The sequence below is a fragment of the Myotis davidii genome, unplaced genomic scaffold (genome assembly GCF_000327345.1).
Source record: "Myotis davidii unplaced genomic scaffold, ASM32734v1 scaffold125, whole genome shotgun sequence".
Taxonomy (NCBI): domain Eukaryota; kingdom Metazoa; phylum Chordata; class Mammalia; order Chiroptera; family Vespertilionidae; genus Myotis; species Myotis davidii.
The window spans coordinates 7973706-7987754 of NW_006299390.1; the positions used below are offsets into that span (position 1 = coordinate 7973706).

General features: G+C 46.7%; 1 protein-coding gene across 1 annotated transcript in view; it reads right to left on the reverse strand.

The window, feature by feature from the left end:
- Positions 1–4534: 4534 nt before the first annotated feature.
- The window catches only part of GARS (glycyl-tRNA synthetase), a 33588-nt gene continuing 24073 nt past the window's right edge, over positions 4535–14049 (reverse strand). Inside the window, exons 13-17 of the mRNA XM_006774935.2 lie at positions 11556–11641; positions 9643–9752; positions 6909–7002; positions 6121–6311; positions 4535–4819 (exon numbers count right to left, since the gene is read on the reverse strand). Of these exons, the coding sequence (XP_006774998.1) occupies positions 4694–4819; positions 6121–6311; positions 6909–7002; positions 9643–9752; positions 11556–11641 (607 nt within the window). The 3' untranslated portion in view covers positions 4535–4693. The remainder of the gene's footprint in view (positions 4820–6120; positions 6312–6908; positions 7003–9642; positions 9753–11555; positions 11642–14049) is intronic.

The window sequence follows — 14049 nt, forward strand, 5'->3', positions numbered from 1 at the left end:
ACCTCAAGGAGAGGGAAAGGGGCCGAGGGACTCAGGTGACCAACCAGCTCTCCCCCTCGCCAAGCCAGGGCCCTGCCTCAGTTCCTTTCCTAACAGCCGCTCTGCACAGATTCTGCTCTAACTGCGGGGGCCATGGACCCAGCGCCCGGGCCCCGACGCAGCACCCAGACACCTGCCTCACCCGGCCCAGAGCACCTGACGTGGCTTCACCGAGGATGCCTAAACAGCTTTTGTAAACCCGGGGATCCAGGCAGGTTGGGATGCTCAGAAAGGACCTCCGGATGCCAGGGAAGACTGTGTGTGCTTGTGGTAACTACCCAAAGTGGCTGAAGCTGAGCAGTGAACAAGAGACCGAAGTAGGAAAATGAGCAAGGGTGAGAGAGAGAGAGAGAAGACAGAGATGGGGTGCATGGGGGCAGAAAGCACCCGTGCTGTCTCCAGCGGTGGCCTGTGAACAGTCTTCTTGCCCCTTCCCAGAGGTCCTCTCCAGGGTTAGCCACACCCTCCCCAAGGCGACATCTGCAGACACAGCGCCTCCTGAAACAAGAGGCTGGGAAGATGGAGACGTCCTGGCCTGGCTGAGAAGCTGCTTCGCCAACTGCAAGGTGCGGGATGAGAGGAAAGGCCTTGAGTTGTCGGCAAGCTTACCGACAGGGGCGTGCTTCCTGACAGCAAGAAACAGTGTAAGCCTGTGATAGGGACGCGGAGGGGAGGGCCCGGGTGCAGCGAGGACAGTGACGGCACGGGGAGGAGTAGCAGCTTCTCCAGGAGTTCTGTCCCGCACACCCCTCCCGGGAGCCTGTCCTCCGCCACAAGGCCACCCCAAGACTCAAGCCAACCCCGCGTGTGAGGAGTGTCCACAGCTGTCGGAGGACAAGTGGCGCCCTCGCTCACCACGGCTGGTAGCCGGGAGCACCTTTTCCAAAGGAAGGGTTCTTCGAGCCTTCACAGCACCCTTTCTCAGGGCCTCTTCATCCCCCCACAATCATGTAGTTGAACTTGGTTCCCACTGCCCCTGCCCCCTACTAGCAGAGTGAGCCTGAGAGGGCTCGGCTTCCTTTCCTTTTGTGTACAGATGAGGACAGTTGTGACCCTGAAGTTCCTGCAAGGGTTAACCAAGAGCCTTTCTGGCTAGAAGCACTTCCTACAGCCTCCTTGAAGTCCCCGGGGAAACAGCAGGCCGGGCTACTGGGCAGAGAGGGATTCACCCCACCCCACGCAAGGTAAGCAGGGCACAGCAGTAGAGATGCTTGGGGTCAGTGAGGGCACATTCACAGCATCTCAGGAGAGCAAGCATGTCACACTCGCGGCCGGCGGACCGCAAGCCTCCTCATGGCATGCGAGTTTGACATGCTTGCAGTAGAGCAATACAAAAGCAACAAGTTGACCCCTATTGTCAGAAGACACCCCTCGTTCAGCAGACCATTCTCCATTCTGGAGTGGAGTCGGGGAGCAGGCTCTTTATGGCTCAAGCTGAGGCATCCACGGTGGCATGGTCCCAGCCCAGAACTCCTAATGTGTTTTCTAACTAGCGTTGATGCCCAGGCCCCACCCTGGAGATGCTCATGAGATGGGGTTGAGGGGACGGAGATAGGAGCTTTCTTGTGCAGCCAGGACTGAGGACCACTGTCTGGGCACCGTTCACGGCTGCAGCAGGTTACAAGGGCGTGTCCCTGGACCTGCAGGGAAGATGCCCATCCAGCCAGGAGAACAGCTGTCAACAGCGGGAAGGAGAACCACGGGCTGCTTCTCAGGCCACTCCTGCCCAAGCTCCCAACCTTATCCTTGCTTCCGGAGGAGACATTAACTCCATCCACGTGGTCTAACACAATTACTGCTTAGAGGCCGCGCAATTACCAAGAATTATTGAAGAGGCAACAAGAGGTGAGTTTTGAGGCGCAGCAAAATTATTCATCTGTTCTCTTACTGCATCTTCAACTAAATTTCTGTGGTGTTGGCCAAATGCCAAAAACAAAAAAACTAACACAAAAAGACCTGCCTTAAACATAGGGACTATCAGCAAAGATGCTGGTGCAAAGCTCTTTAGTACAGTGGTTCTCAACCTTGGCTGCACATTAGAATCACCGGGGAATCTTGTTAAAATCCTGATTCCTGGGCCTCATCCTCCAGAAATTCTATTTCTTTGTTACTAATGATGAGGCCCAGAAATCAGAATTTTAACAAGATTCCCCGGTGATTCTAATGTGCAGCCAAGGTTGAGAACCACTGCTTTAGTAGGAGCAATGCTATCGAAACCTCTCATCCTACCCCCCTCAAGCAGTGCAGATGAAGACTTCCCTGATGATGCGAGGCTAACTTCAATGCAGCGATATCCAGAGATAATTCCGATCTATTTCCCAGGCATCTGGTTCTCATGAATAGATTCCACTGGCTAAGACAGTCACTGCCACTACCCTAAGTTTATGCTGGTTAAGGGAACAGTAAAGAAAGGTCTAGAATGAACCTATTTCAAGTGATTTATTGAAAAAACTTTCACAAGTGGTTGTTGCCATGAACTTTGGACATCCCACATCTCTGGTACAGCCTCATGCAATGAGTAAGATCGTTTCTAGGCAATGAATCCCTTCTCTGAGTCATCCATCTCTATTCAGTGCTTCACTGTTATGAGCTGTGAATCGTCATCCAGGCTCTCGCCTCCTGGAATCAGGCACTGGCCACCTCTCTAGATGTAACTCACGAGTACCTGACTGAATGCCCTGGATTCCAAGCCAAGGTTAAGTTTTGCAGAAACGACTGTGTTCTTATGTACATTCCATGGAAACCAGTGAGAATCAGAGCCTTCGCCATCACTGTTGGTCGTGGGACAGATTTCAGGAGTCATTTCTCTGAGACGGTGCTGTTTACCCGACTCACCCTGAACCCAGTCTGATACATCACATAGGCCTCACAGAGCATCAGGCCAGAAAGACCTTGGCTTTCTTGAACTACACACTGGGCTTGAATAAAAGAGGAGCGTGCGTGCATGTGTGTGTGTGTGTGTGTGTGTGTGTACACCGCATTCTTGCGTACAGAGCCTCTTCTTGTGCTAAGAAGCAAGCACACGCGGCAGACAGAAGCAGCAAGCTCTGCCCACCCCACTCAGGTGATCCATCACTTTCCAGACAGCGTGCTCTCGGGAGGAATGCCCCTGGAGGGACAGGAAAAGAGAGGGCCTGCGGATTTAATATACAGCATCTTACTCATGACAAATGTATTTTCCAATGAGAAGTGAAGAGAGCTTTGGTTCCAATCCCTTTATGATCCAAAGCAGGCAAATCCCATCACGTGTTTAATATATCGTTCCTGTTAGTGAGCTCTAACAACGTTTGAGGTGGTGGTGATGGACTCTGGGGCACTGCTGTGAGAGGAGAATGAATGAGGAGAAGCAAAGACCACACCCTGGGGGAGAAAGCTGCAGCACACACCAAGTTACGGGCTATTAGGAATCGGAGGTGAAAGGAATTCCCTAGGAAATGAAAACGCAAGTGTATTTAACATCTCCCTTCTAACAAGGAATGCTCTAGAAAGCAGCGGATGGAGAGAACTGCTTCAGGACAAGACTTTCTTCCCCAAGAGGTTGGTTTAGAATTAAGACTCACCCCAAGCCTGCATATCGAATGCCTCGCTGGGCAGTGCCGGGTGGGCATCACCGAGATGTGATGTGAAGAGCAGCCCTGGGGATTCTCCATGTTCATCGCTCTTCGCACCCGAGACAAAGGCCAACATGCTTTACATCATCCCCCTCCCCCTCCACTGAGTGAGAGGAAGTTGGGACACTCGGCAAGGTCTCAACTCTGCAAATGAAGAGCTGTACAAATCCGCACATCCTGGAATTGTTTTCCTAACAAATAACCCTTTGTGCTCTGAGTGTTCCATAAAAATGTAATAGAACTGAAGGCCCTCAGGCAACTCAAAGGCAGACACTGTGGTGGCTGAGAGTCACTGAGGCAGGTAAGACGGATGGGCTCAGTGAGTTCAGTGAGTGCCAGGGCTACTGGGGAGGCCACAGCATCTCCTGCCCACAGACCACCTCCTGGAGACTTTAAAGAGCAAAGACTTGTGCCCGCAGAATATTCCGGTGGCAGCCCTGCTCCCTCCCTCCTCCAAAACACCTCCTCCTGCTGCTCTCTGCTCCCTGCCCCACCTGGGCCTTCCCACAGGCCGTCTATGCTGCCTCCTCAGCACAACGCCATCACTTTCTCAGAAAGAGAAGGAACAGAAAAGACATCTATAGAAAGTACCTAAGTGGTTGCTTGGGCTGGAATGCGGAGTGAGCTGAGTGCAGATTTATTTTCGGGGTGAGGGGAGTGTTCTGAAATCCGAGTGTGGTGGCAGTTGCACACCGTAAATCTACTAACCATTACGGAATTACACACTTCACACAGCTGAGTCTTATGGTATATAAATTATCCCCAATAAGGCTAATTATAAAAAAGCATCAGTTGTGTTTAACAGTAAGCTATGAGCGTGTGTCCCCAGGTGGGAGCAACAGCTCTGCCGAGGACGCAGAAGCAGGAGCAAATTGACAAGACTGTTCAGAATTCCTCCAACTTTAATTGTGGGGCGAGATCAGGCAGCCGCTGAGGATAAAATGCAGTCCCCGGAGCAATCACAAGGCTGCTTTTTGTAAAGTGGACATGATAAGAGTTATTTTTTTATTAGCGCAAGTGGTCAAAAGTTGCTGAAATTGTCCTCATTCCTCCACTGTCTCTTTTTTACCAGTTTCTTGCCCTTCAAAGAGAGGATACCTGGCCTCCACGTCGGCCCACGAGAGGCTGCCGTTGGCCAGATCTCGGACGACACTGGGCAGTTCAGAGACCTGGGGTAAAAGGGAAGAGAAGTCCAAGAGTCAACCAATTCGATCAGACTGTCAGAAAGGGTCACCCTGAACTCAAACACTGGTGTGGCTGCGAGGGTTCCTAACAGTGACTAGAAACCAGTCCCCACAGGATGTTTCCTGTCCTGCCCTCTGCAGCCACCTCACTTACCCATCCTCACCTCCCTCCAGCCCAGAACGCCTGCCAAGCCCCACAAAACCCAGTTCACCCACACAGCCTTCCTGCATTATCCCAAGTCTCTGTGTCGCATGCAGTGACTTCATGTGTGTCAAATCTAACCCTGAGAACAGGGGTCACCCAGGGGCCACTCAGGGAGCCAGGGCAGGCTGGTACACTGGAGAGCCCCAGCTCAGGGGCCAGCGTGTTCCTCAGTCATAAGCACACACTGGCCGCCAGGCAGCAGCCTTTCTCAACCCTGAGCCCCAGGACACCCTGGAGATCTCCATAGAGCAGTTCTGCCCGCCCCTCCCCACCAGAGCCCTCTCCACCCCAGCTTCCGATTCAGTAGGTCTGGGGCGGAGCTTCTGCTCATCCAACAAGCTCCCAGGTGATGTGGATGCTGCTGGCCCAGGCCCAGCCTCTGAGAACCACTGACAGACGGGAATGCAGGTCTAGAGGAGTGAGACCTGGTTTTGTAAAAGGACAAGCCAGACTTCCGAACCAGACTGTAACGTCCTCTGGGAAAAGCAGTCTTTTCCCGCTGCTTTCCCCACACCAAGCTCTCTGTATCAGGCTGAGCGATTACCAGGCTCTAAATATAAGCCTCCTCAAGATGAATATATTAGCCAGGTGGCTGTCAATTAAGGTGGCCACTCTTCCCTCCCTCCACCCCCCTGCACTTCTCCTGTCTCCACTGTTACCTTCTCATTAAGTAAAATTACTACGCATATGCACTGTTTTAAATGGGTTAACATGGGAAAATTTATACACGCACATGTATACATTTATATAGAAACGTCCAAGTCCCTCAAAGCCTGCCAATAAAACTATGGCAACAACCGCTTGGGATTCTATTTCTCTTGCCCAAATAATCAAACAACTATAAAAGCAAACTGCCGGAGAATGAGCCCAGAGCGACCCGAGCGGCTATAAAACATTAGAGATGTGTTCATGGATATTTTCATAATGAAACCAAGGGGACTTGGGAATCTGTGCTCTGTCTGCTATAAGCCTGATTAAAATTAAAAAGAAAACAGGAACGGGGAGCATCAACATCCAGCTCCAATGAGCAGGAACCGGCACACATTTCTAAGGCTACAGCGGCCAAAGGGAGGGCGGGCACCTCAGCTCGAATCTGCCGCATGGAGTCCCGGTCCCGCAGGGTGGCCGTGTGCGGGGTCTTGTTCACGGTGTCAAAGTCAATGGTGATGCCGAAAGCCACGCCGATCTCGTCAGTCCTGGCATAGCGTCTCCCGATGGACCCAGAGGAATCATCTACCTTGTGGGAGACGCCGTTCCTGGTGAGGGCTTCCGCTATCCAAAAGCAATTAAACAAATTCAGAATAAAATAATGGAGAGCCAGTGTCATCTAAATGTTGACTTACAAGTTGAGGAAACTTATAAAAGGAACTAAGGCAGGAGAGTAAATTACAATCCCAACAGAGAGAAAAATCCCCAAAGTTGAGTAAGTCCCTTGCTGGAGCCCAACCCCTCACTCGCACCTCACACAGCTGCCAGGTGGGGAACGAGCATCAGAATCCACGGCCAAGGCCAGTCCCGACCCCAGCACCTCCCCTTGCAGGACCCCAAGCTGCTCAATGAACTCTCCGTTTCCCAACATCGAAGTGAGTGAGCTGCACCAGGGACCACCAGGCTCCTGTCGGTGCTGGGGGCTCAGGAGCTGGAGACCCCTAGGAAGTGAGCTGGAGAAGCAAGGCTGCTCTCAGTCTGACACCGGGTCCCACCTCTACTCAAACAGTAGGAGGAAACCTCCCGAGCAAGCACACTCTCTCTCAGAAATAAGAGCAGAGGCTAGCACCACTGGGATTTTATTTTCTTAAAAAAACACTTCGTAAAATTCAGTCTACTTGACAGGGTTCCCAGGAAGGTTGCTCAATTGGATTTGCTTACATAATTCCCTGACAAATGGCATGAACTCCTGGTTCTGGCTCAGCGGAAGGACGGAGCATTTGAATGGTGCTACCACCGCCGGGAAACTGAAGAACTAGATGAGAGAAATACGATGTGTTAGTTTATAAAAATCTAAATGCTACTGTCCAAACTTCACTATCAAAACACCAGGACACACTAGGAAAGCAGCGAGGCGGAAGAGAGCAGCAGGCTCACCAGAACAGACCAGAAAGGTCTGCTTTTAGCTCTGAAGTCAGACCACTCAGCTGAGCGCTCTCTCTGGACCTTAGTCTCGCCATCTACACAGCAGGTCTCTCCCACCTGCTCCACGGGCCTCACAGCTGTGGAAGTTAAATGATGGGAACGCACTCTCAAAGCCACCACAGATGATGCCAATTTTCTGGAAATGTCTAAAAGCCTTACAACCTGGCTGGTGTGGCTCAGTGGTTGAGCATCTGCCTAAGAACCAAAAGGTCACTGGTTTGATTCTTGGTCAGGGCACATGCCTGGGTTGCAAGCTTGATCCCCGGCAGGAGGCCTGCAAGAGGCAGCCGATCGGTGATGTTTCTCTCTCATCAGTGTTTCTCTCTATCCCTCTCCCTTCCTCTTTCTAAAAACCAACAAAAAGCCTTACAGCCTTCCCTCTTTCTGTGGAGATCCCTAAAGAATCTCCCTTCAAATCACCAAATAATAAGTGGGAGGGCCCCATTCTGTCCTTAAAGCGTTTCAGCAGGCGATTTATGAGCCTCAGTGACCGAGTAAAACCAGGAAGTTTAATCAGCTCACAAATGTATGTCCAAAAGAAGTAACATGACGCAGCGTTGGTGGAGTAGCGGTGAGCATAGCTGCCTTCCAGAGGAAGTAACATGAAACAAACGAACATGCTCTGTAACCCCACAGGAAAAGCACAGCCCCTCACACTGCCCCTGAACAGGCTCGGGGTGCTCAGACGGGAAAGAGAGCGAGGATATTCTGTGGAAGGCAAATTCGCCCGCCTTTCTGGGTTGGAAACGAGTTCTTAAGTAATATTTAAACAAAAGGTTCGCCTGAAGGTAAGAATATGAAACTCAGAATGAATAGGTCCCATAAAAATAATAAATGACACAGGTTCCAGTGCAGCCCACCCTAAAACCTAATCAACTTCCGATGCCCAGCGACAGTGAGCACTGCGGGGAGTAAGCCCCGGACTCCAGGGCTGCGGCTGTCGCGGTCACATGTTCAAGTCCGACTCCTCGCCTCCACCTGTGACAACTATTTGGGAGAGAGAAACGGGGACCTGCCTTCCTGGAAAAAATGTTATCTCACTGACAATGTTTTTATACCAAAGCCTTAGGAAAATGGGTTAGGAACTACGTGCTAGTAATTTAAACACATTTTTGGCTTCCCACAGCCTAATCAAATGTCTCTACATGACAGGAATCTCTGCAATTCATAAAAAGCTGTCTCTAATTTCCTCTGGCTTAGCCCTTACAACATTCCTACCAGAACTCTAGTTTTATCAATATTGTTAGATTCAAAGGAACAGCTAAAAGGCTTTTTAAAAACCGATTTAAAAATAAACAGAAAAGCTCGAAGCAAACTTGACATCTGCAAAGAGCACATTCCGTTACGGACGTCATCCCTGCCGGAGGAGCCCAGCCTGCAGGCCTGGTGTCAGCCTTGCTCCCACTGTCTGCTGAATGAATGAAAAGCTGCTCCGTCAATGTCAGGAAATGAAGATGCAACTTTAGGGCAGAGAATACAACGGCGACTTTAATAGCTACCAACTGCCAATAGTAAGTATGTCAGATGTACAATACTGGCACCAAGAGCTCATCGGTCCATTCTTTAAGGTTAAATGTCCCAGAAAGAGCTGATGTCCAACATGATGCACACATCAACTTTAGAATGAATGGTCATGTAGATGAGACCCTTCCTCTCAGTTAACTTGACATTTATAGCTGCTCTTCTCTGGCCATTCTCCCTCTGACTGAGCGTCTGCTATAAATCAAGGAGTATACTTTCCGCAGGCAGAGGTGAGGTGAGATGGTGAAGGAAGGCAAAGTGAAGGGATTAAGTGGCAGACATGGGCAGCGATTCAGAAACAGCAGAATGAAAGGAAACTTACGAAGTTAACAAAGACTTCTTATAAATACTGATCGTTAGCAATGCTTGGATGACAGGAAGGGCTATCCCCCAAAAGCCAATGGCCAATTTAAGATCTGTCACTCTCCCACACTGAAATCACCTGGGGCTCCTATAACAAAACACAGATCCCTGGATCTAGGACCTAGTGAATCAGTATCCCTGAAATAACCTAGGAATTTATGTCTTTACCCCAAAAGCACCCCAGACAATTTTATGCCCTTTAAGGTTCCCTTAAAAGCTTTACGTGTGCAGACATAGTTTCTTGGTTTGGCCAAATTCTAAGAGCCATTCTTTCCTTTCCAATTCTCTGAAAACGTGAGTATATCCAGAAAGTATCATTCCTTCCATTGATGCAACAAAGATAGTTCCCTCAAAGTGGTATGCTGTGTCTCAGAATAGAGATCACCAAGCAACTAAAACAGTGGCATGAAGAATAACCCGCACACCCGGAAGCTCAAATGAAATAACATGAGGCAGTGCATTGCTCTGTGGACAGTTACACAAAGATGAGTAGTAGCAGCTAACTGGTCACTCAGTCTTACTCACATACGTCAGCCAGTTTCATTTCTGGCCTTGTCAGAGAAGATACGTGTGCGGGACAGCTTACCGTTCTCTGTTCGTCTCCCTCGCGCACGTGGAATGTATGTTCGAATACCGTATACATGATCCTGCCCAGCCCGAAGGAGGGTTCAATTACATTCGGGACAACTTCTTCCACTGCAAGAGAGAGAAACTCAGTAACATTCTCTGAAACCCCGTGTGACGCATCTCAGGGCCTCACTAAGTAATCCTCATTAGCACTAAAATTCTCTCTCATCTAGATGAATTTTGATCGATTCTGTACATCAGAATAAAGACACATCCCTGAGAACTATTTGCTAGTAGGAAACGTGATGCCTTTAAAGCAGCGGTTCTCAACCTGTGGGTCGCGACCATCAGAAAACACATATAGCATATCAGATATTTACATTACGATTCATAACAGTAGCAAAATTACAGTTATGAAGTAGCAACGAAAATAATTTTATGGCTGGGGGTCACCACAACATGAGGAACTGTATTAAAGGGTCGCAGCATTAGGAAGGTTGAGAACCACTGCAAGAGAAAGTTGGAATGAAAAACAACTTCATCAAATTCCATTAGTTGTTTATATAGCACAGAAGTGAAACAAGGCCCCGAGGAACTTCTTCCCCAGTTGGTCAGCTATGAACAATAGCAGCTACACTCTAACGTCCGCCTTACCTATGAAGAAAGTATGAAAACTCTAGAGCTTTTGTAAGATTTTGCTGGGATGAACAATCTATCATGACAGCTGGCAAAATTAACAAGAATGATTCCTACACACACGAGTACCAGTGGTTTGTTCGGTTTGCTTCCCATCTTGCCACGTGGATGGGAAGCCTTTGAGAGAGCCACGTTACTGGCCCCTGCATGTCCAAGGTTCTGGGGTCAGGAGGCCCTGAGAGAAGTGTGCTCGGGGATCAGCACTCACTCAAAGACATTCAGCAGGGCCCACAGCATCTCCCACGGGGGAGGCTGTGCCTGTGGGACCCACAGGAAATGTACTCATCAGAAAAACAGCAGGCTACGCACTGTCCAGGTCTAAGGTAACTGACTTTAACCTTGGAGAGTTTATGCTGAAGGAAAATGAGGTAACTAGAACTAAAAACTCACATATGTGAAAGAAAAAAGAGTCTATTTCTTTTGCCTGTGATAAAGAGTAAGAATATCATTTTAGAAACATCATGGAGGCATTTTCGGCCCATCCTTCCCGGGCGTGCGAGCAATGGCTCTGAACCAGCTACAGGACGGTGGCGAAGTAGCCCAGGCCATGAAGAACCCCCTGCTCACTGTTACCACTTCAGACTGCTTCAGCTCCCTGAGGCCTGGCCCCAGAGCAGGCCAGGCACAGTGGAAAAGCAGGCCTGCTCTCTCCCTGGCAGGAGCTTCCCCTATCCACCACTCCCCGCTCCCAGGAGTTTTAATGCAACCACCATAAACCATAAGCCTCCTCATAAGTTCCAAAATACTCGCTCCCAAATTCACAGAATTTGTTCTATTTTAAAAAAAGTCACCGCCTTGGCTTTAAAAAAAGCATTAAAGATCACTAAATGAACTTTAACAAGTTAATCTGCAAAAAAAAAAAAGTACAAGGGGTGAAATCCCTCTTTTGCTTAGGAAACAAAAGCACCTTTCCTTAAAATAAAAAATAAAAAAAAAGATCTTTTAAATCAGAGATATTCTTCATATGCACATGAGATCATAGGAAATATAAAGGTGGCATTATAAATTATTCTCCAGTATGAGTACAATTATGCTCTTTAAAAAGAGGCCCAAGATAATGCCTTAAACATATCATCAAACTTAGAGTTATGGCATTAAAAATTTATTTTTCCTCTTCAAATTTTCAGTAAACTGGTTATGTTATAAAAGTAAAAAAACAAACACAAACAAACAAAAAAAACGTTAAGGAATAATAATTTTTTTTTGTTTGTTTCTTAATTATTTTTACAAATTTACCATATAGTGTTTTCTGGAATCTCTTCACATTGACCATGTCTCCTGTTAACTGAAATGTTTTCCCTTCAGTTTCAATAGTGAATTCCCTACAAAGAAACATTACATATTAGTGAAAACAGGCATCCCTGTGCCTTCATTCAAAGGAGCTTTACAGACCACTACCTGTTTTCCATTTCAAGTGGAATACAACTTAGTCAACTCTTGGATAGAATAGCTGAAGCCAAACTTAAATTACTTCATAAGAAACACCAAATTAAGTATTCTTCAAAGGCATCAAATAGTATTCTGGGAGGCACCCTAAAATAGGACTAGTTTTATAAAATTCCATAAGTGGCTTAATAACCAATTCCTTTGGTTCTGAGATCAAGGTAAAACCAAAAACAATGTTTTAAAAATTCAATTTTGGAATAATTACAATAAATTTGTCAAACACAGGCCTGCTGACAAAAGATCACTGTTCTCTTTATTGTCACAACAAATGTAAGAATGACCAGCTTGTCATTGTGCAAAGTAATCTTAAAACTCCCACTCTATTTCCCAAATAAACTTTGACATTTATGTTGATGAAGATCAGCTAAAAGTTGAATGACTGTTTGATATGTCAATATAAAATATTATCGCCCTGTCCCCAAATAACTGGCTGCAGTATGTTCCCATCCTGAGATACACCCATTCTGCTTCGGGCTAGAAGACTTCACCTTTACAACGTGCTCACGAGGCATTTCCTCCCATTATGAAGATCAGGCAGGGTCTCTCACAAGCAGCTTAGTGCTGGGAGAGAGGCCCCGTGATTGTCTTTGAAGCTGTGCGGCTGACGCAGGTTGCACTGGGTTCTGCTAGTTTCTAGCAGGGATGATCTCATGATTACATGAGTGACTTTCACCGACTCCCTCCAACTGTACATTCTGTCTGAAGTCTGTGTGTGTGCATTAAAGATCCCACTCCACAAACCGTATCGTATATATTCTCTCTGCAAGCACGGCCTAACTACAGAGTAGGTAACGGTTATTAACAAGCTGAAATAAGCAAAGAGGAAGCCATTATTTGAGAATAATTAAAAAAAGGAAACTGTCTTATTTGTGGATAATATCTAACTAGTGATCTATGTCCGTTTTAGTAAGACTTGAAATGGATAACTGTATTCTCAACTTACAGGGACTCACCTTGCAATAGGTCTTTTGACAGATATATACATGCACATGCAACCACCATCGCTCCAGAGGTGGCCCTGTCCCTTATCTCAATCCCCTCCAGCCCAGTTAATCATTGCTGTGCCTCCTATCACTGTAAGCTTAGCGCTGTCTTTCCTAGGATTTTGCATATAATCTTTTGTGTAAGACTTCTTTCACTTAGCCTAATGTCTCTGACAGTTGTTGGCAAACTTTCTGTATACGGCCAGATATAAAATATTCCAGGGTTTTCAAGCCATATGCAGTCCCTTGTATTCTTTTTCTTAAACAACCCTTTGAAAATGCAAAATTCATCCTTAGCTGGAGGGCTATATGAAAGCCCGGCCTGCATGGCTCAGTGGTTGGGCGTCGACCTATGAACCAGCAGGTCACGGTTCGATTCCTGGTCAGGGCACATGCCCTGGTTGCAGGCTTGATCCCCAGTGTGAGTATGCAGGAGGTAGCCAATCAATGATTCCCTCTCATTATTGATGTTTCTCTCTCTCCCTCTTCCTTCCTCTCTGAAATTAATAAATATATTTTAAAACAGTATGAACGATGTTTGAAGTGTACTTAAAAATGTGTATTCTGATTTTTAGACATTATATAACTCACATTAAATTAATAGTGATCCTCAACTTTTGTCTACTTGCTCTACAATTACTGAGAAAGGGGTGAAAATATCTCCAACTACAATTGTGGATTTGTCTATTTTTCGTTTTAGTTCTGTCAAGTTTGCCATACACATTTTGAGGTTGTTTTTAGTTGCATATAGTTAGAAGTGATACACCTTCCTAATGAACTGACGCTTTAACATTGTGAAATGCAACTCTACCCCTGGTAATTTTCCTTGTTATGATGTTTACATTGCCTGATATTAATAGAGCCACTCCAACTTTCTGATTAATGTTTACATGGGAACACTTTTTTAAACCTACTTGTGTATTACAGTTACAGTAAGTTTCCTATAAACAGCATTTAATTGGGTCTTGAGTTTTTTAAATAGTCTGACCATAGCTATTGATTTGTGTTTATAGATCAGTGATTTTCAACATTTCTTTATTTATGGCACACATAAACTAATTACTAAAATTCTGCAGCACACCAAAAAATATATTTTTACCAACCTGAACAACAAAGGTATATTTTGATTTACAAATAATAATAATAATAATTAGTAATAGTAATTACCTACCCTTTTAGCTCCAAAATGACTTTTTAAAAAATCAGGTGCCTACCTATGTTCATAGCAGCACAATTCACCATAGCTAAGATCTGGAAACAGCCTAAGTGCCCATCAGTAGATGAATGGATTAGAAAACTGT